Source organism: Symphodus melops (assembly GCF_947650265.1).
Source record: "Symphodus melops genome assembly, chromosome: 15".
Taxonomy (NCBI): Eukaryota; Metazoa; Chordata; class Actinopteri; order Labriformes; family Labridae; genus Symphodus; species Symphodus melops.
The window spans coordinates 13,636,319-13,662,991 of record NC_136705.1 but is presented as its reverse complement, the minus strand read 5'-3'; the positions used below and the strand labels follow the sequence as shown (position 1 = coordinate 13,662,991).

The 26,673-nt window shown below is 42.3% G+C and overlaps 2 protein-coding genes across 10 annotated transcripts in view; both read left to right on the top strand.

Annotated features, from left to right (window-relative positions):
* Window positions 1-3,345: 3,345 nt before the first annotated feature.
* Window positions 3,346-7,806, top strand: thumpd2 (THUMP domain containing 2). The gene is made up of 11 exons (XM_079362023.1): window positions 3,346-3,569; window positions 3,891-4,029; window positions 4,209-4,799; window positions 4,905-5,017; window positions 5,208-5,285; window positions 5,431-5,483; window positions 5,599-5,686; window positions 5,840-5,911; window positions 6,223-6,337; window positions 7,093-7,213; window positions 7,392-7,806. The coding sequence occupies exons 1-11, from the start codon at window positions 3,459-3,461 to the stop codon at window positions 7,738-7,740; spliced, it is 1,830 nt and encodes a 609-aa protein (XP_079218149.1). The 5' UTR covers window positions 3,346-3,458; the 3' UTR covers window positions 7,741-7,806.
* A 1,013-nt stretch (window positions 7,807-8,819) lies between these two features.
* map4k3a (mitogen-activated protein kinase kinase kinase kinase 3a) overlaps window positions 8,820-26,673 on the top strand; it is a gene marked incomplete at its 3' end in the record, with an annotated part of 37,432 nt that continues 19,578 nt past the window's right edge. For 8 of the 9 annotated variants that reach the window (XM_079362361.1, XM_079362359.1, XM_079362360.1 and 5 more), the window contains exons 1-14: window positions 8,820-9,108; window positions 20,396-20,453; window positions 20,864-20,954; window positions 21,155-21,219; window positions 21,338-21,393; window positions 21,849-21,896; window positions 22,261-22,303; window positions 22,565-22,637; window positions 23,066-23,197; window positions 23,405-23,467; window positions 23,590-23,671; window positions 23,839-23,955; window positions 25,856-25,934; window positions 26,102-26,160. In XM_079362361.1, the coding sequence (XP_079218487.1) occupies window positions 9,010-9,108; window positions 20,396-20,453; window positions 20,864-20,954; window positions 21,155-21,219; window positions 21,338-21,393; window positions 21,849-21,896; window positions 22,261-22,303; window positions 22,565-22,637; window positions 23,066-23,197; window positions 23,405-23,467; window positions 23,590-23,671; window positions 23,839-23,955; window positions 25,856-25,934; window positions 26,102-26,160 (1,065 nt within the window). In that variant the 5' untranslated portion in view covers window positions 8,820-9,009. Of the gene's footprint in view, window positions 9,109-20,395; window positions 20,454-20,863; window positions 20,955-21,154; window positions 21,220-21,337; window positions 21,394-21,848; window positions 21,897-22,260; window positions 22,304-22,564; window positions 22,638-23,065; window positions 23,198-23,404; window positions 23,468-23,589; window positions 23,672-23,838; window positions 23,956-24,398; window positions 24,474-25,855; window positions 25,935-26,101; window positions 26,161-26,673 lie in introns of all 9 variants that reach the window. The other variant, XM_079362365.1, reaches the window with a different exon arrangement.

Genomic DNA, 26,673 nt, shown 5'->3' with positions numbered 1-26,673 from the left:
TAGCACACTTCACAATCCTCTGAGGGCTGTAAATATTTAAATGTGCTCACACAGAGAAACACATCAGCACTCAGAAATGGGCATGGATGCACACACACACACACACACACACACACACACACACACACACACACACACATATATGTGATTGCGTGCACAAAATTTCAGTGCACCATTTCCCTCTTACTTTCACTCTCTGGCACTTTCTAAAGGTCTAATTTCCATCTGAAAGTGAAGTCAGGATAAAAGGGTAGGAAGTAGAGAGGAGGACAGGAAAGGAGGGGAGAGACAAAACAATGGAAAGGGACTAAAAGTCAGTGTGAAGTTGATGGAAGAGAGAAGCTTGAGTAGAATTATGGACCTTACACACAAACATGTGCACACTCAGCCTTTTTAAATGACAGCCCTCTTGAAATCTCACTGAATATTAATCATCACACACAGGCTGTGAATTTGTTCGTGAGACAAATCCATTTTCAATTCAAGATTAATTTTCAATGATATAATACGTTGAGTCATAGAGGGGACCTTTGACATGTATGTCCATGTGTGTGTGGGCTTAAGTGTCTCTTTACAGTATAGTGATAATGTACACGTAGATCATAAACAGCGCAGTCAAGCACAAACTATAATATGTGTTCATGTCAAAAATTTGTATTGCTCTTTGGATTCAGGTTTGGATTTTGTGCAATGATGCTGCTGTGCACTGAACAGTATATGTGCTATGTTTCAGTCCGAGGTACTACAATGACATTATGGCGAGTCAGGCATATGCACAATATTTAAACATGGATGATGTCTGAGTGGCGTCACTCATTGGATTCTGAAGGGCTGTTTTGGAAGCCATAACAGATGCCATCTTGGAAATGCGGACTATTTTAAACATCCGTTCCACCTAACAATATGAACAGAGCTGGAGCTGACGCAGACTCTGGTATTTGCTGGTTGATATCTGCATTGAGTTGCCTAGTTATTATTGGTTATTATGTGACACAGGTTGTATGTTTTGCTCACATGATAACACATAAGTTACGCAAAGACAAAACGTTGCCTCTCGTTCTCTTCACGCCTCACCACTGTGTTCTTTTTTGAGCAAAGGGCATATATCAAAGAAGAGTGACAGGGAATATGGGGAGACTTTGGGCCACAGGCAGGCTCCCTCAGTGTGTTGTAACTCATACAAGATGGATTTCTGGCAAGAGGGCTGCTCTGACTCACAAAAATGGTTGTAATCACTTAAGCACCACTTGGTTTTCATTCAAATCAAATTCCTGGGAACATTTTTTTGATCTCATTCCACAAATTGAATTATGTCAAGTGAAGGTCAAACGACAGTTTATGTTACTTCATGTGGGTTATTATTTGAGCAAACGTTAATATTAAATGAACATTTATTCTGCATTGAAACTTCATCAACCTGCTCTACTATTGTTGTATGTATTGTCCTCCTTTTTTCCAGACTAAATCCAATCATCATCGTTTTCCTTTTCTCTTCTCTTTTCTTCCTTCCTTCAATTGTTTCTCATGCTTTATCACCCTCTCTCCCTTATATCCTTTATGGGGTGTGGAGGAGAATAAAAACAAGTTTAATGTACAGTAATACATCACTCCACGGCTGGTGTGCCAGGCAGCTTCCATTTTGAGAGGCTGTGGCGTTCGCTTAGCAGCAGAGGGGCTAATTATTGCAAATGGCAGCTGTTGAAAGGAGTATTAATGTCTCCTTTCTACATGGATACATCCAATATTACAGCAGGCTGATGAAAGTAGTCAGAGGATAAACTTTAAAGCCTGTGATAAAGAAAATTAGGAACCTGAATTTTGTCCTGTTAGGTAAACTCCCCATAAATCCAACTTTAATTTAGATTAAAGCTGTCACTGGCCATAAAGGTACCTGGATCATAATCCATCTTTCTGCCTTGTACAGTGTATAGAACATTTTGCCTGTAACAGATTGTCAGTGACGGTGCTTGGTGTATATGTGTGACCTACAATCTATCTATTTGTATAAAGACATTGTGTTTGTTATTAGTACTAGCCCCCTGGCTAATTTTTGCCTCTTCTAGCTGGCCTTGATCAGCTTTTGGAGCTTACTGAAACTTTTGGAGCTTACTGAAACACATTTGCTAGAAACAAACACATTTGGGTAGAATGCCTCCTTTTTTTCATCCTGACTTCTGTGCAGGACATGGCATTGGAGCAAATCCGCCAATAGCGTACTTGCAGTTAATTTCAATGAGCTCACCCACAACTTTAATATCAAACTAAAAGGGATTTATAGGCAACAATTACAAACATGTGTTTATTTGTTTTGTCTTTATAAGTGATGGTGTATTTAGTTTTTAAAAAGAATGGTTTGAATAGGCCCCCGATGAAAGCTTTCCCCTCCCCCCCTTATGGGTGGCCTTTTGATGGTTTCCCAATTACCTTCGACTAAATTTGTCGACTTACATTTATCTTCAGATATATACCATAATGTTAAATTAATCATTGTTAAAAGTACGTTCTCATTTAGTGATAATAGAATTCCATTCTCACTCCGTTGGGGAATTTGACACCCGCCTATGTAAATGAAACATTTAGCGATGTACACATATATTTCTTACCGTAACTCTTCCCATTGTTTTAAGCATGTGAAAGACAGTGCCAGGTCACATCAGCCTATCAACATGTAAAGGGGTTTATGGTCTAACACAACAAGCAGAACACTGTTCATCATACAAAGTGAAAAGGGAGGATTTAATGTGTTTGGGGTCATTAAAATGTCAGAGTGAGGAAAGAAGGGGATTAAAAAGTGTTGGAGAGAGTGTGTCAAGGCAGAAAGAGAGCTGCAGATAAGAAACAGGCTTTGGAGAGTGTAAGTCTTAAGGAACAGATAATTGGAGATGGAGGATCTCTGTCTTGATTAAAAGAGAGTCTAGAATAGGTTTTTAAGGAATTGCTCATGTCGTTAAGTGAAATCTCTCTTCTTTGGAGGAACACCTGTTCAGAAGGCTACTGCCTCCAGGTACCATACTGCAGCAGAAGTGTGTGTGTGTGTGTGTGTGTGTGTGTGTGTGTGTGTGTGTGTGTGTGTGTGTGTGTGTTGAAAAGAGCACTAACTTTAATCACAAAATGAAAGCTTGTTTTTATGGCCATTACTGCATCACTTTACAGACATTTGCTGTAGGGGCTCCTTTGCGAAGCTATAACAATGTTACTGTAATAAATGATGCGATTATTATGTAATGTGATGATTGTGTTTGTTTGTATAACAACATTTGCGCTAAATTCCCTTCAGTGACTTTTTGCACTGTGTAACAGCGACCCCTGCTGGCCAAGACTAGTCACTTCAACCCGAGGCGTTATTCCGTTTCCGGTGTAAACACACTTTTCAATATGGCGACTTAGGAAGTCTGATGGAAGGAACGGAAAACTTGTGCAGGTCTGCATGAGAGTTTCTTGACACATAATTCAACACAATGACAGCACCGAGCACAGGCGAAAGTGATGTTCGCTACTACTGCACGGCTGGAAATGGGATGGAGCGTTTTTTAATGGACGAGGTGAAGAAGAAACTGGCAGCTCGAGATGTGAGTGCTTCTTGTCTTTTTATCCATCAGGGCGAGTGAAGAGACATACACGGCCATTATTATGTTATGTATGCAAAAAGACCTGCGTTTATGAAAACGTGTCAACATGTTTCAGGAGCTGTAAAAGCCGTCTGGGAACTAATACTGTATTGGACCCTTTTTTTGACCACGTGCAGAACAAGTCCTTACATTTAAATGTGGTAGCTGCTGTTTGTGTCTACTGTGGACCATAAAGATGTATACCATTCTATCCAGTATGTAATTCAGGCTTCTTTTAAAAAGATACTTAGAGTAATGAAATCTAGGTGTGTTTGTGTGCAGGTGTGTCAGCTGCCTGGTAAAGTGTCGTTCAGCTCCTCTGCAGGGATCGACAGAGTCAGTGAGCTGAAGACTGCAGAGAGACTCTTCCTTCTCTTGAAACAAGACTCACCTCAGTGGCTTCCTGCTCACACCAGCCCAGGTACCAACCCTTCACATCCACAACCACAGGCACATGTGATACAAAACAGAACATAAGGAATAAGCAAACAGACATTGAATAGTTTGCCTTTATTAGTTAATATGGTATTTTCGAATCCTTTTTTTGTTTCACATATGTAAATTGACCTATGTGTTGTTTTCTCTTGTCATTTCTTAAAGGAAAAGCAGCCTCATTGTTGCAGTCAAGACTTCTGGGTGACAGGAATCAGTGGGCCTGTGCGTTAATGACATGGAGCCGCCTGCAGGGGGAGCTGGCGGCCAGAGGGAGGGCTGTTAAACAAGCAAGCTGTGCCCTGGGAAATATGACAAGGCAGACAGAGGCGGGGAAGAAATATGAAGATCAGAAGCAAAATGAGGAGAAATACATCGGGGAGTCTACAAAAAGTGCGAGAGAGCGTAGGGAGGAGGAGAACAGGAGGTTAAACAATGTAAAGCAAAGTGGCATGCAGACACTGGAGAACAAGAGCCAGGGAGAAGAAGAACAGAGAGGGATTGAGGTAGTGAAAGCCAAAGAGAGCAAAGGGGAGGAAGACACGAGTGAAGGAAACCGGGTTGAACCCCAGACACAGGCGAAGAAGAGAAAGAGGGGGGATGAAGAAGAAGAGGAGGAAAGGAGAGGTGTTGCAGAAGTAGTAGACTCCAGTAGTGAAAAATGGGTAAAGAAAGAGATGAGATCTGACAGAAAAAGTAGGACAGAGGGAGAAGAAGGCAGGGGAGTTGTTTTGGAGTGTAACAGCTGCAGACAAAATGGTAAATATGAAGTGATATCAGAAAGAGATTTTCTCTTTTTTTCAGCTGTTTTCATTGCTTCTGTGTATCATGCTCTCCTCTTGTGTTTGCGTGTGTTCAATAAAGGGAAGACTCCAGGAAGAACAGATAAGACTGTTCTGCAGCCTTCCTCTCTCCCCGTCTCTTTTAGGATCAGCTGCAAGTGTACAGGATCTCTGTCCCGGTACTTCAGCACACAGGTAATGGAATTTAAATGTGTATTGATGACCCTGGAAGATGTATGACATTGAACAATCAAGTAAAAAATGTAAAAAACAAGCTTTTTTTGTCGTAGGTTTGTTCATCTCAGTAAAGCTGCACCGAGGAAAGAAAATACACATGTCATATTTTTATCAGTTGTCTATTGTTTGTATATTGTGTTTAATACAGGAGGTGAGCAAAGTGATTGCAGCAGGTCTGAGCAGACTCATGGGCTGGAAAGCTGACCTGAAGAATCCACAGCTTGAGGTAAACTCTAAATATGTGTTTGTTTGTTTTCATTTGTCCTGAATTGTAGACGGCCCTTGTTGTGTTGTGTCCAAACGATCACGCTCCTTTTGTATTGGAATAAAATGAACCGTCGAATGAATCTGCCGTTCACTCTCGTTCGCAGGTAAATGTTTCTTTAAGTAACGACCACTGCCTCCTGGGGATTCCTCTAACCAGGTTATTGACAGAAACCTTTTCTCAACATTAACAATGTAATTAGAAAATGAATAGAACCAATCTGTGGAACAGCTCTAAAATGAAGTCATAGCTCATCTGTGTGTTTTTCCCTCAGGTTACCTCTGGCTAACCGGAGCTACATTCAAACCACAGGACTCAGGTCTACTGTTGCCTGGGCTATGGCTTCATTGGCTAACATTCAGGTACTAATGCACACATGCTTGTTGGTATGGGCTATAACATTTTTTTGTGTGCTCATCATTTGAGACTATGTTGTCATATTGCTCTGCAGTCACATTAGAACTGTGTGCTGTTAATAACCTCTACATACTGTACATTCCCTTCTTGTCTTCCAGCCAGGTTTCTGTGTCGTCGACCCGATGTGTGGAGTGGGGACCATTCTGATCGAGGCGGCACAGGAACACAAGGTGGGGACAGAAGTCTACTCAGAGCTCGTGTACACCTGTGGAAAACATGGACGAACCTTAAAAGTCAGATTTTCTGTTTGAAAGGTTTTCAGAATTTAAATAAAGTATTACAAACATATGTTTTGGTCATATGTGTGGACATGAATTGTAATGACTGTTGTTTTTTTTGTATGCAATAATATTTTTGCAGTAATCATTCCTTTCACAATTCGTGCACGTTTGAATATTCACATTGACTTTATGGAGTGATGTTGGGTGTAGTTTAAAATCACTTCTATTGTGTCACTCATCGTCTTCAATCGGACATTCAGGCTGCTCATTTTCTGGGCATGGACAATGATGATGGGCAGCTGCTGAAGGCCAATGAGAATGTAGAGTTTGCAGAGCTGGGAAACAGGATGCACCTGCTGAAAGCTTCATCCATGGGTAGGAAATCCACTCAAAAAATCCCTGAAATGACCAATATAATGTTCAATCCATCACCATATGTTGTTTATATATTGTTTAAATGTGTCTACTTTGTACATTTGAGAGCAAAGTTCACCAAGGGAAAGAAAAAAAAAATCCTTGTGTGTACGCATACATGGCCAAAATCAGAATTTAAATTGTATAGCATTTAGCTGACGTTAATGTTAAGACTGACAGTTGTTGCCTCAGTAAAATCAGCTTCACATTTCTTGCGTTGAAGGTTGTATATGCAGTACTTTGACGGCAGATGGTCAAAGAATAACAACAAAGTAACATGAATCAAACTGTACTGTTGATATACACACGCATCTCCTATCATTAAATGTGTGTCATTCTCAGGGGATTCATTGAACCTGTTTGTTTTGCCTCTATTGTTCTGTAGTTCTTTGTACATGGTGTTATGAACATGAGATGTAAAGGCAAAATGCATTCTTTTTATATATATATATATATATATATATATACACACACACACACACACACATTTGTCAGACTTTTATTGTGCCATAATGTCTCAGAGAGTTTGATACATAAACCTTATGTGATGGTGACTTTTGTTTAATCCATGTTTCCAACTTGAACTCTTAATTTAGTTCTGGGGCTCCGAAGTTGTTTGTTTTTGGGAGCCAGAGAGTGAGCGAGAGGTGACAGTGACGCCTGCTGTGATGTATTCAATTACCTCTTGGCTTGTGTGTCTCCCTCTGTGTGTGCAGCTCTGCCTCTACCCAGCGCCAGTGTGGATGCTGTAGTCTGTGACCTCCCATTTGGAAGGAAGTTTGGCACCAAAACAAGCATGGCTGCCAACCTGCCTCTCATCCTCACTGAGATCGAGAGGTTTGTCCCTCTGCATGTCTGTCTTCATTGTTTCTTTTCCGATGGTTCAGTGAGTTAGAAAATGTCACCATTGTTTCTCTTTTTTTCATGTACTGTGCAGAATTGTAAGGCGATGAGGAAAGTTATGCAAAACAATAGTAATTAATTGAATTAATTTGGTTTGTGTTCATTTGTCTAGAGTTCTCCGTATCGGTGGATATTTGGTTCTCCTTCTGAGTCCTCAGTTGTCCTCTCTCCTGAAAAAGCTCCTGCCCCAGAAGGAAATGAGTATGGCACCTTACCAGGAAACAAAGGCTGCAACAAGGGTACAAGACTGCCTGACTACTTCTCCATCTTCCACAAAGCAGCAGCAGCAGACTCTCCAAATCCACCAAGACATCATTTCAGCACCCACAGAGGAAACAGATGCTCCTCTCCATCGCTCTTCCTTGAAGCACGAAGCTACTTATAGGGTTAGCTTAGGGGCGATTGATGGACTTATTCATAAATATGTAAAGTTAGACACTCGATCTGAGTTGGGAAACTAGATGGGGAAAGTAATTGTTACTTTTTGAGTTCCTTTTTAAAATGTTGATATTAAAACTTAGATACAATTGTCTTTTTTTTTTTTTGTTCAACCACCACCCAATCGCAAATAAGTTGAAAATATATGGGCAATGCCTTGATTTATGTTCTTAATCTATTTTAAATTATTTTTCCTGAAGGGAAAAATTGTTGTGTAGGGTGCTTTGAAGAACAGGTTTATTCTCAATATGTTATTCGCACAGGTTAGAAGTTTGTAGACTTCTCAATCTGTCTTTGTGGAGAACTAAATGGTTTACAAATAAAGAAAATTGCTTTGGTAAAATAGAGCTCTTTAAATCCTCAAATTTTGGAGCACTGCCATTTCCAAAAGTTACTTTGTTAAATTATTTTCAGGATAACTTTCTGCTTCCAATGAATAAGTCAGGTGCTTTAAAAATAACACAATTTAGGTGATATAATGTGAGATTTGATCAACATAAACTGCAGTTTCTGAGTTCATTAAGAAATGTGAAACATAACCACTGCACTTTAGACAGACTGAATGACCGAGGCGCTAACTGCATGTTGCCTGCACCAATAGAGGAATGAGACAAGAAGAAGGTGCAATATATTCAGGCTTCTCCTGTTAAAAGAAACACATTTCGGTGTGATGGCACTATTGTTCAGCCTGGAACAGACAGAGCATAGGCTGAATGTTGCCATCTGCCGCTGTTTAGCCCTACTTAGCCCAGTTTTACATTAAAGGGGACATACAAGGCCAACTGGGGTTTAGTGTTTCCCCACTAGCTTTACTTTCAGTGTTTAATACCGCATGTGTTTTACAAAACATGGCGTCACACTATTTTAGTGTACAATTTATGCTTCATCCTCAAAGCATGGATTTAAAAGTGTTTAAATTGATCAAGTGAAATTAATATTAGAAGTTAACATCCGGTAAAAGCTGCTTTCTCTGGCCTCTTACTTTTATTTAGTAATTCAATACAGCCTTGTTGGAATATTTTTCATATTCTTAATGATACATGTTCATGTTTAGAAGTAACCATTCTAAAATGTGTTAGCTGTATCTGCCCCGACCGGGCCAGACCCCTTGGAGAGGATACGCCATCATGTCCATTGCGCATGCTCAATGCGCAGTGGCAGCCATGTTGGAGTTGCATTGGATTCGGGCTGGGAGTTTCTGACGCCGTATGTTTTTTTCGGGAATAATTTGTTTTCTAATATTGTTGGGGTTCATACACCGCGCGCGTTCAGCGCCGTGATCGGCAGTGGAAATGATGAACTCCAGTGTCGACCTGTCCCGGAGGAATCCGCAGGAGGATTTCGAGCTGATCCAGAGGATAGGAAGCGGCACATACGGAGATGTGTACAAGGTAAAACTGCAGAGACAGAAGCAGCCACACGTTTCCATTATCGGACACGAATTGGTTACACATCTATTACTCTACCATGCAGCTCATCAATGTTGTCAAATCAATAGAAACATAATCATGTAGCCATTTCCTTTCCCTGATGGCGAACCACGATTTCCCGTTCGGATGTTTACTTTTGCAGTTTATAAGCGGCCACTAAGTACTAGTTCCATTATCGGACGCACAGCGGATGTTTTGTTAGTGTTATTGTTTTTTTTCCATTCTCTCCGACTACATGTCGACATTTTGGACACGCAGTTTAACATAAAATAAATTATCTTTATAAAAATGTATTTACACCGCAGCTAATGTTGACGTTAAATGTTAACGGACTATTGATGCTTTGCTGCTTAATTGTGACTTTGTCGATAAGACATAATATTGACTTCAAGTGGGTCGAATACAAAATAAATGACCGCGATTTGCACGTTTACATGCAGTGGATTGAGATAATCTTCTCTATTATGCAGGTATTTTTATTTTATTTTATTATTTTTTTTTTTACCGTAAATGATAACGAAGAACGACTTGTGGAGGCTTATCCGATGTTAGCTCTGTTAGCTGTCCGAGAACGGACGCACTGTCTAGCACGATTAGCATCGGGAGGCTAACCAGGCTCTTTGCGGTTTCGTGAGAACATTTTGACAAAACAAAGACAAACGGAGATCTGTTTCGTTTGGGGGACGAACAAGAAACGTTCCTTGTGTCACTCTGAGTCGTGCTGCAGCAGAGGTTTTTGTTGAATTTGTGTAAACAGTCTGTTTCTCGCCGTGACACAAAGTGACAGCTGCCTGCTCGGGAAGAAGCGCTGAGATCAACAACCGTGATATCCAGACTCAACCCCGTTTATTCACGCTTTCAAATCAGCTGGCTGTAGTTATCTGAAGTAAGGAACTCAGATGTTTGTGTGTGTACGTAAGTTGTCGGGTTTTTTAGTTGTGATATAGTTCTGATCATCTTTGGCCCTACACTTCACCAAAGGCCTTTGCTAGGATCACAGAGCCTGAATCCTCAAGGAAAGGAAGTCCCTGGATGACAGTACGACCACAGCTAGACTTGGTGTCAACGTGATTCTCCACGGAGCAGTTTCAAACACGGCCACATAAAAACAAGGTGGTGGAGTAGAAACATAGAAATAACAGTCCAAATGTGATGCATCACTTGAACAGCAAAGTAACATCTGCTGCAGGAGCACTAAAGTAAATCTCATCATTCAGCATGCTGCCGCTCTAAATCTAAAGCAGAGTCCCTCTTAAAAGGGGCTTTCACGCTATTTCAGTTTAAAAAAAAAAACAACAAAGTGCGATAAGTTCAAGCACTAAGTACTCTTCTTTGTGTTCTTTGAGTATTGAGATGCCTCATTCTCAATATTGATGAAATAAACTGTGTTAAATCTGGATTACTGATCCATGTGTGCACCAGTTCTCTGTCGTTTATCAGTCAGGTTAAGCAAGTTAAACATCCACAGACTTAAACTCTGGTTGTTTGTGTCTCTCTGTCTGGGTGAGGAAGAAGCATGCGGCAGACTGGAGCTTAATGAAGCTCTTCATTCAGGCTCGAGGATGTTTGGTACAACCCCATGCTCTCTGTGGTACTTACAGGAGTATGCATGCATCTTAAAGATACGATGGGTTTAAGTGACTTTGACCTGATACAGCTGCCAGTCTCTATTTCCTACCTTTTTGTTTCCGAACGTTGTCTTTCCCTGCTGCAGCTAATCTTGTTTGTTCCCAATTTAGGTTCAGTATCTTGCCACATATAGGTCTGACAGCACCTCTTCAGCAGCTCAGCACTAACCTGACACAAACATTAAACAGCCAATTATTGTGTCAACACTGGTCCAGAACGGAACCTTTAGCATTTAGCATCGATTTTCTTTTACATCCTTTCACACATCTGAAATCCTGCAGAAAGCCGACGCTCTGGTTCAAAGTAACTCGCTTTGCAGAGCCACAGTCGGAGGTTGATCAAACCTGAACCCCTCTGGTTTTTAAAAGATGTGCTCCTAAGCAGCAGGGCGCTTGGTAAACCTCACCGAGTGATGCCTATATTTGGTTCTATGGCTGTGTGAAAAAAAAAAAAAAAAATCTGTGGCTTGGATAGGAATGTTTGAGCAGGAAACAAAGTGTGAACTGGAGCTGGCTTGTTTGTGGCCCTTCCTCTCTGTCTCTATCAGTCAGAAAATGACAAGAGGATTGGCCGAGGGAGAGACTAGCCTTGTGGCCTTTAGACGGCAGGTTTGATCCTTTAAAGATGGCGCCTGGTTGATTTTTGTTTTTCTTGTAGAATTTTTTTTTTTTTTTTTTCTTCAAGCTGACCAATACTGTATTAAAACTATAGGACATTTTCATGACCGAACTGAGAGCAGGTTATTTCTGTCTGGGCTGCATCCTTCGACACCTCATCCGCATTGAATCCAGGAGCACCAGAACTCTTCATTTGAACTCTGACTAATGAATTTCGAAAGTGTCGCCTTAAGGCAGGGTGAGGCTGAGAGGTGACATTCACAGACAGCCCTCAGGCTGAAAATAAGGGCACCAAAAAACATGCGTTTCACACTTTTTAGTCTGATTCATAAAAAATCCGAGTGCTAAAGCAGCGAAATGAAGATTTCTCCCAGGAGCACTCCCGTGGAATAAAAGCTGTTAGACTTCTCAGCGAACGTTCAAGTGTAAATAAAGGGAACGGGCCATGATTAAGTGTTGCTGAAGACGGATCATTAGCTGAGCGTTGCATCAGCATTGAGCGATTTCCGATTTGCAAACCTTAAAGGCTGCTTCGAGGTTAGGAGAGGTTTGACTCACTCGAAGTCGCACTCCCAGCCTGATGACATGATGCCAGCAATGTACCTGATTTCCCCAATACCTGTCACTTCAAACCGAGAAACCCAAAAAGACTCGAGGGAAACATGGTGTCCTCTGAGGCCCTTTCAGAGCTGCAGATTTGCATTCGTCCCACTTCCATCATCTTATTCTGAGCTCGGCTTTCTGTGTCGCTCTGTAGCCACGAAAAAAACCCCGTGCTGCAATCGCTGCCCTCACTTCCCCGCAGAGGAGCCAGCACAGGCTGAGTGTTTACCAACACACAGCAGAATGTGACGTAACTCGTGTTGCTGAAATAGGATGACTGGCTCGTTTTTTCTGAAGGTGACAAGTGCTTCGTGGATTCACATTGAGGAAGCGAAGACGCGGACGAGCCAGCCGGGATGTCGACGCCGTCCGTGACTTTCATCAATCTCAGGGGGCTGCAGTGTGTGTGTGTGTGTGTGTGTGTGTGTGTGTGTGTGTGTGTGTGTGTGTGTGTGTGTGTGTGTGTGTGTGTGTGTGGGGTGGGGGTGGGGGTGGGGGTGGGGGTGGGGGTGTGGGTCTGCAAACATCTCAGCCACTTGGGTATTTTTGGAGTTGACATGAGGGGCAAGCGTCTCTGTTTGAAGATGTTTTGAACAGCACATTCATCCTATGTGTGACGTGGTTGCTCGTGGCACTGGCCAACAAGGCTTAAATAAAACGAAAGGTATACAAATGAAACAATTAGCAATTAGTTTAGGAAGAGTTTTATCATGCAGATGACTCCAAACTGCATAATTACAATCTCACCTTTCCTGATGAAAGCAGGAAATGAAACCTGGAGCTTTTTTGTTCCTCCATTAAAGCGACACAAGACTCCATCAGACTGATGATTCTAACAGAAGTAAATGTCCACCGAGCGCAATTCAGTGTGTGTGGCACAGCTGGGCAGCCGTGCAACAGGAATGCAGGACTCCTCACTTCCTGTGTGTGTAGCTGTGTGTAGCTGTGTGTGTTTGATTCATCTCCTATTGTTTCACAAATGCATATGCATACTGACATGCACAACCAGATGATTGTATCCTCACGTGTATACACACACACACAGACACACACACACACACACACACAGCTGTAGAGTCACAATTAAACCATCCTGTTTGTGTCACTCTTCCTTTTTGTTCTGATCACTGAGTTCAGTTGATGTGCAGGAATTTGTCTCGGAGCCTTTGGTGCTTTAGCTTTTTGATAACTTAGTTGAATAGTAGTTAATGACGCAGTGTAGTGGCAAGCGACAAAACCAGATGGACAAGTAAAAATAGCCACGTGAAGTCATTTTGGATTCCGCTCATGTGCATGAAGGCGACTTTATCTTAAGTTTAAAAGCTCATGAACAAAAAGAGCGCTCTATCAAGTAGCCAAGCATTGAAGCTAGAGCCCTGCGACCTGTGTCGGCCTGGAAGAAAAAAAAAAAAAAAAAAAACAACGCTTGTGGTGATTTCGTAATGGTTCCCATAGCACGCTTAGTGGTCCTAGCGCTGTCGGCAGCACATATAACGGCGGTCACAGCTAAGCAGAAGGTGGACTGATATAGAGCATAAAACACGGATCTAGTCTCCTCATATCGTTTTAAAGCCTGTTGGTGGCGACGGCCATGTTGGAAATGTCGATGTCAACGGAGGTTACGGTCATCCTAGTAAACGGCGAAGAGCTTCAGCTGAGACCTCCAAACAAGCAGCTTCAACGCACGCGCCCATCAGTCACAATAGCCACGCCCCTAATTATGGATAAACGCTTAGCCATAGCGACATCAAAACTAATGAGACAAAAAATAATAAAATCCCCCCCCCCCCCGACAGTGTGTGACATAAAGAGATGAACTAAACTGACCGACATAGGTTTTTTGTTTTTTTTACGCATTCTGTTGGCAGTTACTGCTGTAAATGTGTCTGTTGGGGCTTTTCACAGCCAGCCCCAAGTGGACACTTAAGGAACTGCATTTTTTTTTTTTTTTTAATGTTGGTGTAATTTTTCAACATTGGAGGTTGTTCACAGAGTTTAAAGTGTTTTTTAGGCAAAGTTAATTGAATTAAAAAAAAACAGTCCATTGAGAACTTCTTCAATGTCATATCAGAACAAAATATCCGCGCTTTTCGACACGCTTGCACAGGCGCACTTTTGATCGCCATCATCACGTGAGTGTTTTGTGCAATCCAAAAAAAAAATGTCAACGGCTTCTGAAAGCTGAGACTCTCCACTTTACAGCCGAACCAGCCTACCATATAACTTTTTTTTTTTTTTTTAGGATTGCACAAACGCTCGCATGATTACGCCGATCCAAAGTGCGGCCTGCGCAAACGTGTCGCCGACGCGTTAAAAGGGTTAAGCCACCCAGTGTAAATATAATACATCTTCTTATAGGTGAGGACGCAGCCATGTTTGCTGGCCCCCTTTAAAAAGGCCTTTATAATGCTCTCATGGCTCTAATCCCTTATACTAAAAGCCGCCTCCTTACTAAGCATCCAGGAACTCTTGAGGTTGTTTGTGGCATTTTTTTTCTTCTTCTTCTTCTTCCTGCACCACCTTTGTTGACTCTTGCGCCCTTGCTACAACTCTGCTGCTGAACCGGTTCAGTAATCTTGGCACCATGTAAGTACAATTGTCAAATCCTATTTTGAGATTGTGTGCTCATGTGATAGAGCGTTCAAAGCTGGCCTGGACTAAATAACTGTTTAATACCAGCTGAATGCTTCTCAGGAAACACTGGTGTGTGGTCAGTGAAGGAGTGGTTTGAAGTGTACATTTACGTGTCTTCTCTGAGAGTGTAACTACAGTACACACACACACACGCACTGCAGGGGACATGCTATCCGTACACATACGAAGACTTTGGGTGGGTCAGTGTTGCAGGAGTGTGTGAAAGTGTTTGCGGCCATGTGACTTGGCAGGTCGACCCTGAACGCTGAAGCCGTTTTGCGCAACGGCTCGAATCAGTCGCTCAAGATGAAATGACGCTCGAATTCCTGTCGAGTTGAATTTCCTCTCAGGTCCCGACTCGAATCAAACAACTCCACAGGTTTGCCTTTCGCCCCTGAATTGATTTGGACTTGTACGCAGCAAAGCTCCATAGCAGTGATTTTCATTCAACCGAGTGAAGTTGCACTTGAAACTAAAACCTTCTCATATTGCCGCACAGACCGAGCCCACATTTAGAGGGCTATCTAGGTTCTGAATGCTGGATGGAATGAGTCCTCTGGGTAAATGGATTTGCAGTGTGTGGAGGAAGAAGAAAAAGTGACTTTGTTAAATTGTGTGTGTGTTTGTGTGTGTGTGTGTGTGTGTGTGTGTGTGTGTGTTTTGCTTGAGTGAGTGGGCTCTTTAGAAGACGACAGGTGTGTGCTCGGTGTAAAAACACTTGATTGCATGCAGGCCCTCGCCTCACCTGTTCCCCTCCTGGGGCCATGCGTTTGTTAATGGCTGAGCAGTTGGAGCAGTCACAGCTCTTTTTTTTTCTTTCGGAGCAACCAGCCCGTCACCATAGAAACTGAAACAAGGCCTTTGAATGTATCATGCTTTATTTCCCAACTTGGAGAAATGAACTTTGTACTTAGACTAGAAACATCAGTCGCTGGTATTGCTGATCACGGCTGCACGTCACGCCTTCTCTCTTACTTGATTTATGGGTTGGTGGTTTTCTTCAGGTCATCGGCGAGAAGTTAATCAGGGGATTCATCAAAAGCCTAAGATATGTTTTGATGAACCAGAACCTCTTCTCTACCTTTAGAGGAAATCTGACCTCTCATCTAACAATCAGAAGTGTCGGAAGTTTGCAGGCGTGCATGTCACTCTGTGTTATGTCATTACACGAGACAGAAGGCAGATCATGGCCTTATTCATGAGTTACTTTATGGTCAGGGAAGCATGTGTTTTATGATTGTGGGGGGAGGGGGGGGGGGTCCGTCCCCTGTTGGAATCTGTTGGAAAAATCTGGTCAGAGGAACAGAATAACCAACTACTGTTTCTACTGCTACTGCTGCCCCAGGGTGTGTGTGTGTGTGTGTGTGTGTGTGTGTGTGTGTGTGTGTGTGTGTGTGTGTGTGTGTGTGTGTGTGTGTGTGTGTGTGTGTGTGTGTGTGTGTGTGTGTGTGTGTGTGTGTGTGTGTGTGTGTGTGTGTGTGTGTGTGTGTGTGTGTGTGTGTGTGTGTGTGTGTGTGTGTGTGTGTGTCACATTGTTATCACCAAGAAGCCTTCAGATGGAAACGTTTCCTTGTACATTTCTGTTATGATAACAGAGATTTGTAACGTTATATATAAATATATAAAAAAACACATAACAGAATGTAGTCCTGGTATTGCTGGCTTCACTTACTTCTTTCATATGAAATATTTCGGGGGAACAAAGTCAGGCTGTGCGAGTTGAGATTGTTAATGTGCCCGACAAGCATTCTTGATCTGTGACATCACGGATAGACGCCTTCAGTCCGAAACGACGTCAACATCGGACCCGATACCGATACAAGATTGGATCTGTCCCATCTCTAGAAACCTGGCCTTTTAACGCTACATTCTAAATAAGCACCAGTTACTTGATGTTGAAGACTGACTCGCTGTTAAACGCACAGACGTAGCGTGCCGTGAGGTAGCAGGCAGGCCTCTTTCACTGATTAGCATTACAATCATGATCATAACACTAAAAGCTGGTGTGTCATCGAAATCGTCTTCGCGTCAAGACGAGCGAGAGAGTAATCCTCGGACATGAACCGTGACCTGACGTGACTCCTCTCTGCTGCGAGATCCGCTCCCCTGACGTGACCTGACCTTCTGTATAAGTCTGTCAATCAGAGGAGGTGGCCCGGCTGGACTTGACCGCCCCCCCCCCCCCCCCACCCCCACAGGACCACAAACAGAGGATAAGCTGTAAGTGTTAAAAGTCGTAGTGAAAGGAGCATCCGGTCTTAGATCCACATCAAACGCTGAACCTTTTTGTTTTTCTGCATCTTTAAGCTAGGTGTGATGAATTAGCATGGCGGCTCGTGGTCGTGTTTGTTTTTCATGGTCAGAAAGAGGAGAGAGTGAAATGCCACGCTGAGCTGATCGCACTCACACAGACGCACACTTTCAGCCTTAAAGAGGTGATACTGATGGATGCGAGCGGACTTTTTTTTTTCCATTACCGTGTAACAGAAGCCCACATCAATAGGCTGCTGATCTGACCATATAAAACATAAACTACTGCTGTCTCCAGGACTCATTCCTCTTTTGACAGAAAAAATCTGTACTTTAATAATTAAGTTGTTTCTTCAGGTCAAATTTCCCAAGTAGGGACGACTATCAAATCTGAATATTCAGCATGTCGTTTTCTAATATGGAAATGGTAAACTGAGATTTTTCTTTGACGGCAGCATTACCATGCGTCTGTTCCTTTTGATTTATCGTGGATAAGTCAACTACTCAATCACCGCTTAAGACTTCTCCGTGTGATCAGGGAAAGAGGCGGACCCATAAATCGGCCAGCTGATAATATCGGCCGATATTAGAGTATCAAGGGGACTGTTGGTATCGACTAATTTGATCGCAGATACAGTATGTGGCGATATAGCTGGAGTGTCGAGCAGTGACGCAGAGTTACCTCCTACCTTGTCTTTATTCATCTGCATCTCTTTTCCAAAAGTGTTTCATATCTGCTTTTGAACTTTGATTCTCTACAGTTCAAACATAGATTAAAAAAAAAAAAATCTATCGGCAGGTTTATCGGTATCCGATTTCATTATTATTGTTATTTCTTATCTGTTCTGTGATTAAAACGCGAATGAAATAGCTCTGCATTTGTTTCTGAATAGTCTAGCATGTGTTCTTGCTCAGCCCAGTGGAAGTGGTCTGCGAGTTCGACTGCGCTGGGTGGTTGTGTGTCTTTCAGCTGTTGCTCGTGTGTTCTGAGCACACGCTGCTTTAACGACCTTCGTGGTGATCAAACTCTAAGCAGTCCGTCTGCCTTTCTATCTAGACGCCGGCATGCCTCAAGTCAGTCACAAGAGCCGGCCAGTCAAGTCGAGTCAGGCTGTGTGTTGTTGCCACTAACAGTGGCACAGAGCGCTATGAGTCATCTGTGCTCTGTCTGCTGACTGAAGACAGACTGTCTGTGCTTCTTCTTCTTCTTCTCCTGTCCTCTGTGCGTCTCTTTGTATCTCCACCCTCGCTCCACGGCTTTCTTTTGTTTCACCTCCTTTACTCGATCTCCCTCTTGAACACACAAACTTTGACTAACATCTCTAAACGGAGCCACTCTGATTTCGTCGTTATTATTAGAACTCAATCATTTCTTTGTCCTTGAGCTCATTGTCTCATCCTCTATTGTGACGTTTGTCTTTCTGAAGTCGTTGCCTTGTTGGTGTGGGGGGTTTTTTCCCCCCTCCCTCCCCCTGTTTCAGTCGGCACATTATGCATCGTCCCATGTTGTTACCGTAACGTGAACGGCATCGACAGGGCAAGAAAACCTTTCTTCTAATTGTATTGAACATCTTCAGTTGCAAAGTAATTAAACAGGCAACAACTTTTCTCCTCAGATTCTGACAAAGAAAGTAGAGAATCGACCAATCAAAAACAGATGGATTAACAGGACTAGAGCCCGACTGATTAATCGAAGCAGCTGATATAACCAGCCGATACTAGTATATCACATCAGGCACATTTGTATTAATTGTTTATATTTGATTTTTTTTATTGTCGGCAACAATAGTTCCAGTATCTGAGACAAATTTCTCTCCAGGGAGACAAATAAAAAACACCTTGACCTATTGGTATCGGCTAATTTTATTTTATCTCCTGATTTGTACCCACATAATGTTTATTAAACGTAAGTATAATTGATGCAGATTTTATTTCTAGTTGGTAATTTATGTATGAAAATAAGTGTTTCCGTGCACTCTTGTTAATCGAGCCAATAACATTTTGTTAAACTGTGAAATAAAAAAAATAAAAATGGTTTTATCTGGTGGAGGAGGAGAAAGTGTGTACCTATCTTTATCAGCTGATCTTTAGAAGGTAGAAGATATATCTAAGAAAGATATGGGCTGACATTTTGGGATCAGATATTTTTTTTTTTTTTTTTTAATTTTTATTATTATTATTGACGCCGAAAACCCAATATCAGTCAGGCGCTAGCCAGAGCAGTACGAAACACTTTCTATCAGCAATCGTGTTCAGCCGATTTAGTCTTTCTCTTTGTCGATGTATTCAGGTAAAACAAGTCGATGTAAAGATGTCGGAGGGAGACGTCATTTACATGTGATGCTGACCTAATGGACTAAGTCTCTCTACAGCGTCCTTCCAGAGCTCAAGCTTGAGGGATGTTCCTATCAAACAGTTTTCCCCTCCATAGTTGGATGTGTGTTGTGAGTCCATACAGAGGGCAGAGGAGCATTTCTCTCCCTCCATCCGAAGCAGAAATAATGACAGCATCAGTAAACAGACGTAGATCACGGTCAAACAGGGTGTTGAAGCTAATGTTTTGTCTCTCCTGTTGGACATCTTATCAGTCCATGTAAAAAAAAAAAAGCCTCTCTCCATGTGTCCCACACTGGCTCTTCCTCTCCCACATTCCTCTCTCGCAGTCATAGTTTGCACATTCTTGGCCTGAGAAAAAGAATGAGCCGCTCATGTCCCCTCTGAAAGGCCATCTTTTATTCATGTGCATTTCATATAGGATTCCTCTCTGCCCCCTGCAGAACCTGCTGCTAAATGTAAACACAGCCCGCTATTTATAGAACATCTGCCTGGCTGTCCTGCAGAACTCCCTGCTTTTTAGGAATACATGAAACATGCTCTGGCTTTCCTGTTGCAGTTCTTACATTCCTGAGTCTTTGCACTTTATCTGGAGTAGCTTTTTTTTTTTGTGAACTTTCTTTGGAGGGGAACTCTTGCTAGTTTGACTTTAACGAACGTCACGTTGATCAGCTTGTGATCTTCCAGGTTTCATTTAGAAACACAACCTCTCAGCTCCAGTGATGAGTCTTCACCGCTTCTGACTGACCTTAAAGAGCAAATGTCAGCCTAAAGATTCATTACGACTTCTTGCCGGTGACCTTTAGTACCTGAAAACTGCTGCGCTGCGGGGTAGGTGTCAGGCGAAGTGATTAACAGCACTTTTGTTGACATTTTTTTTTTTTTTTTCCAAAACAAATATTCTCAGTGACCGTCCAAAGATCAGCAGGATCAGATTTTTTTTCTTTTTTTTTTCTTTTTTGAGTGAAAAAACACGTCTTACACATGTTCAGCGAAAAGAGATAAGAGGAGCCTCTCTGTCCTCAGAAGTCGCCCTGAAGGATCACAAACTGAAAGCTTTATTGGTTATATAATCTGACTTACCAAAATAAGCTTTATCGAATGTTGTTGCTAAATGTTTGATGTACTGTACGTTTCTGAGATTCTTATGACTCACTTTGTTTTGACGTCTCCTCCTGTAGGCTCGTAATGTGAACACAGGAGAGCTGGCTGCTATCAAAGTCATCAAGCTGGAGCCAGGTGAGAACTTTCTTTCTGCATCTCGGAGCGTCTTTTTTTTTTTGTCTCTATAGCTCCTCCGTCCGTCTCCTCTTGGTCACCCCCTGATATTTTTCTCCTTCAGTTTTTTTGTCTTTCAAATATTCACAAAACCTTCTTTCCAGACTCTCTCTCTCTCTCTCTCTCTCTCTCTCTCTCTCTCTCTCTCTCTCTCTCTCTCTCTCTCTCTCTCTCTCCCTCCGTGCATCATATGCCTCCCCCTGTCTCCTCTGCTGGTTTCCCTGTGCATTTCAGAAGTAACAGATTAAAATTGTGTTTTACCTCTCTCACAAACGTAATCCGGCACAAGGATATCATGAAAAACAGAATTTTCTGAGACACCAGACTGTGTAGGAGGTTAACAATGTTGTGTTCACGTGTGCTTGGTCCAGGCGAGGACTTTGCTGTCGTCCAGCAGGAGATCATAATGATGAAGGACTGTAAACACTCCAACATCGTGGCCTACTTCGGCAGTTATCTCCGGTAAGAGTGTTTCCATTGTTCAGTGAAGTGCTTATGAGTGCTGTGAAAATGTATGACATCACAACACATTATACGATAAACATGGATGAGGAAGAGAGAGAGGAAAAACAAAGGATGACCTTGTGTGTGTGAGAGAAAAGAAAAGACTCGAGTGAGAAGTGTGTATGTTTGTATTAACTCAGTGCTCCCTGTGTGCGCAGGAGAGATAAGTTATGGATCAGTATGGAGTACTGTGGAGGAGGTTCTCTGCAGGATATCTATCACAGTAAGGCCGACATGCACACACACACACACATTTGATGATAGCATTGCTGTGTTTTGATTGCACCTTTTCTCACACTGTTATCCATCCTCTCTCTCTCTCTCTCTCCCCCCACCTTTAGTTACTGGGCCTTTGTCAGAGTCACAGATCGCCTACATGTCACGGGAGACCCTACAGGTAGAGTATAAACTACATTTATTGTTTACAATGTTCATGTTATTGTTGTCATATCTTTTATAGTGCGTTCTACAACAAAAAGTCCAAAAATGATATTTACAGGTTGTTGGCTCTTATTATAAAACTTGCTTTTCAGTTAGTTAAATTTTGATATTTCTTGATTTGAAGATCAAACTGTCTGCTCATAGAAATACATTTAATTTCACTATTGAAAGTGTCTTTTCCAGCAGAGGCACAGATGATATTATGATTTAAACATTTGGTACAGCTGAGCCAATCAATCACTTGGAACAGATTTTCCTCTCTTCCATCAGCTGCTTTATGGGAAACAAATATCTGAATGTCTTTATTTGCGGTGTTTAAGAATTGACCTGCTGTCTGTGATTCTGTTCAAGGTTTTTTCTCTGGTCACATGGCTGTTTCCTGTCTAACTTTCTGTGTGCTTGTGTCTGCAGGGTTTGTACTACTTACACAACAAAGGCAAAATGCACAGAGACATCAAGGTGAGTAAACACGTCAGTCAAACTTCAGTCTTAAAGGAGTCATATTAAACCCTTTTTCACCTTTTCAAACATCCCCTGTGCTCTGAATGAAACATCTGTGCTGAGCTTCGGCCAAAATATAAGATAAATCAAGCACCAGAGGGGGTTTATGAGCCTGTAGAAACCAGCTCCCTCAGAACGCTCCGTCAATTATGGATCAGATAATTATTAACTTGGTAACCAATAAGAATACAAGAGAAATGGATCCTCGTATTGTGAATCATGTTTCAACAAAATGACTCTCCTGAATTCACTTACGGTCAGTTGAAATGAAATGTGATTTCTTGTCTTGGGTTCTGATGCGTGCTGTGTTTGTCTCTGACAGGGAGCCAACATCCTCCTGACAGACAACGGTTACGTTAAACTAGGTGAGCGGATCACGCACGGCTCCTGCTATCACCTTCTGCTTCCATACGCTGAATCTGACTGGCCTCATTCACTGACTCTGTTTCCCTCGCTCCTCTTTTCTCCACCTCGACACACACTATCTCGGGTTCTTCCTCTTTCACCCTTTTTTCATGTATTTTTTTCCCCCCTTCATCACATTCCCTCTTTTCCTCCCTTTTCATTTGTTCACACCCTTTCTCTCTCCGTTCTCACTGCTCGTTTTTTTTGTCCTTTCGACATAGCTGACTTCGGTGTTTCGGCCCAGATCACAGCGACTCTCGCCAAGAGGAAGTCGTTCATTGGAACCCCATACTGGTTAGTCGTGTTATCTGTTTTTTTATCGGCTTTTGGATATTCATACAGTTTGATAAACATGCACAAGATTTAGCTTTCTATTGATTTAAGAGGCCCCAAGCATTTTCTTTAAACTTCATTTGACCAGGTTTTTACTGGCTGCTTATACGTGGGAGAACTTGTTTAGATCAGCAGCAATGCACGCTTTCAAAAAGCAAAATTACAATGCCTCCGCAAACCCAGAATGAAAGCTTTGAATCGACCCCAGAAAATAAACAAATTGGCCTTGAGTGTCTCCAATTAAAGTGTTTTACGTAGTACTCAACAAAAATGTGTTTTTTGTGTGTGTGTGTGTGTGTGTATATATTGACGTTTTTTTCATGCTCTCTTTGCATCTCTCCACCTCTCTGTGTCTCTCTCTGTGTTCCTCCATCCCCACCTCTCCACAGGATGGCTCCAGAAGTAGCAGCGGTGGAGAGGAAAGGAGGTTACAACCAGCTGTGTGATATCTGGGCTGTGGGCATCACTGCCATAGAGCTGGCTGAACTGCAGCCCCCCATGTTTGACCTGCACCCCATGAGGTAGGCCGAGGAATGTGTGACGATAGCTGTGTGAACCTGCCCATGAAGGGAAACAGTCTGCCAGCGTTCATTACACAAAGTCCTGCTCTATTTCAACTTATGGCAGAGTTAAAGGACTCTACAATGGCAGCACTTTTTTTCAAAAAACATTTTTAACAGTGCTCTGGAGACCTGAGGCTTAATGCTATCACTCTTGTTTCCCCACAGGGCTCTCTTCCTAATGACCAAGAGTAATTTCCAGCCTCCTAAGTTGAAAGATAAACTCAAGTGGTAAGACACAGACGCCCTTGTCGACTCGTTTGTTTTTGACTGTTTTCAGCCATCTGAGCTTAGTTTACTTTGGACGCTTTATTCACATCGTTGTCTGTATCCGTCTCTTCCCCGGACCACAGGACAAATAACTTCCACCATTTTGTCAAACTGGCCCTCACCAAGAACCCAAAGAAGAGGCCCACAGCTGAGAAACTGCTGCAGGTGAGCAATGAACCTCTCTAAAACAATCCGACTGGATGCTTTTACACTTTGCATTTTTAAACTGTAATTTAAGGACATGTAAGGGCAAAAGAGGCAAAGACGTTTATGGTTTATTAATCCTGGGTCGTTCAGATATTGCTCAGACTGACTCTGTCTCTGTCTCCCAGCACCCGTTTGTGTCGCAGCCTCTCAGCAGGACTCTGGCCATAGAGCTGCTGGACAAAGCCAACAACCCCGACCACAGCACCTTCAACGACTTTGATGATGATGACCCTGAGCCGGAGGTAACCTGTGACCTTATCAGGCTTCGCCTTTTGAGAGCATTTTATTTATTTTTTATTTTTTTTAATCAAACGTTCAGCTCGGCAAGGCAGTGACCTTGTTTTGCTGGATTCTGCTTCTCTCTCTCTCTGAATGTTTTCTTCATTCACCTCTGTTATCCTTCTTCAGCCTCTGTCCTTCTTTTTCCCAGCACTCGTGACTCATCTTTCTGCTGTTTGTCCTTCTCCTTCCTTCCTCTCCTTCTCCTTTCTGTGCTGCTGCTCTTCTCCTCCTCTCCTAACTCATTTCACTCATCTTATCTTCCCTTCTTCACCTCTTCCTCTTCCCTTCTTTCTTCCTCCTTGTAGCACTTCTCCTTTCCCTCTGCCTTTCTCTTCTCCTTCTTCCTTTCCCTTTTTTCCTCTGTCCTCTTTTCTCCACTTCCTGCCCACTACCTCCTCCTCAGTTTAAGTACAGGGGACATTTTCTACCCATAAGCCCCGGTGCTCGACGTGCACCCCGGTTTGCTGCCCGCAGGAAGGTACCAGTTTGGGCTGCGTTGTCTGAAGTGATGTCGTGGCTAACACATTTGAAGCTGGGGGTTGTTTTGGAATGAGTTGGGGGGTTGGATTCAGGGTGCTGATATAATTGAACATATCAGTGAGCCATAACACGAATCAATCCTTCAATGTTAGCATTAATCAGCTAGTGACGAGCGATTCAAAAATCAATAGATGTTACCTTTATAGGAGCTCAACGACCTACACTCACACATTTACAAATGAAGAACTGGCTGTATAGCTATAATGGTGTGGTTGTTGTTGGAATGCTGCATGTATAAGCATTGACTGTACATATACTGTATGACACCTTTACAGTGACCCACTCACTATTCACACTCTCATTAATGCCACCTTGGTTAAATCTCAGCAGATCCTTTTTCATCATAAATGTGACTCCTTTCATTTCAATTCTATGGCTATAAGATAAAGACATTTTTTAAAGATGGCTACCAAACTAGGACATCATAACACTACTAAGACTTAAACCACGTTCTGGTGACCGAACGAGCTCTGAGAGTTAGATTAAATTTTTTTGTCCTGTGCTTGACGGGTATGCGTTAAAAATCTGACTTAAGATCCTTTTCCTTTTTAAACGTTGCCATCTGTTAATCCAAGTTCCCTGATAAAGAAAGATCCCACTGTTGTCTTTTACATTTGGCCATTTACAAGCACAGGAGGCATTTAGAAAGAGCAGGCGTGCTCAAATATCCCAGTTATGGAAACCTACATCTAACTTTGCCAGAAGTGACCAGTCGTGTTTTATTATATTGAGTTTTTTTTTCCTCCAAAAAAACACATGTGACATGGATTTTGAATGAGCTGACATATCAGTGAACGTCTGGAACGTTTGTATAGTCTTGGATTGCGGGTTCCAGTGCTGTGTAAGCATGCTTTGAGGTTGCTGTGTTTCCATTTTCTCCTCACAGATAGAGTTTAATGGTTTTGATTTATGAATCAGCGGTAGTCGTGAGCAATACGTATTCCCCATTATTTATAAAGGAAACCAGTTACTACAATTACAGCTGCTGTCTCAATGTATGTTAGAGGATGAAGCATGAACCTACCGAGGGTTGGAGCGCAGCTCAGTCAATATTATGTGATGCTGAGACTGCTCTAATGAAAGTTGGCCCTGTAGCCACGGAAGCTTGTTTTTTTTTCCATCTGTGTTGCTATGTCTTGGTTGTCTGGTTGCAGAGTGTGGCTGCCTGTTTTGCTGTGTCATCAAATCCCAGCCAAAGGAAAAAAGCAGAGGGATCCTGTTAAAGAAAAAAAAACCTATTGTAATGACTTAAAGGAATTTGTTTCTGCTGAACAGCTCTTTGAATGTCTGTGTCTTTATTTTTTTTTTCTTTCCTGATAGTCTCCGGTCTCTGTTCCTCATCGCATTCGTTCTACCAGCAGGAGCACCAGGGAGGGAAAGACACTGTCAGAGATTAACTGTGAGTACAAACACAAGAAAGGCACAGACACACTCCACATGAAATAACTTTAAACATAGAGTGTTTAAATTCTCTCTATGAAGTGAATTTGCCAATCCTTTCTTTTTGTCCCTCTTTGCTTCCCTTACACTGACTCTTACTCTGACTCTGTTTTATCTTTATCTCAGTTGGCCAGGTGAAGTTTGATCCTCCGTTGAGAAAGGAGACGGAACCCCATCACGAGCCGGTGAGTTAAATAGCTTTGGCATGTGTTTATGTGTGTGTGCGCGTGTGTGTGTGTGTGTGTGTGTGTGTAAGTGCGTGTGTGAATGTGAATGTGTGTTTGGTGGTGCCACTCCACCTGCTCCAGCATGACAGATCCTCTCCTGAACACTGGAAGCACAGCAGACAATCAATGATTTTTGTCAATCTGCATCAAACCAGATGTGAAGCCCATCCCTCCACAAAGCTTAGTTTATACACTCGGGTAGATTAGTGGTGTCCAATCTTCAACTCTATGCCAGCCATGGATCGAAATCTTTAAGCGTCAACTTGTTGAAGTGAAATGAAATCACAGACCAGCCACATTCAAAAAGGCTGCAGTGCATTCTTTTTTTTTTTTTGTGGTTTTTTTTGGTTTTTGTTTGGGGCCTTCTTCAGATTTTTCACATTAACCAGGTTTCTTGTGTGAATGTAGGCTTGGACACAAGCTGTATACATCTTTTGCAGAGTGTCTGGGCTCTCCTTCAGGTTGTGAGGA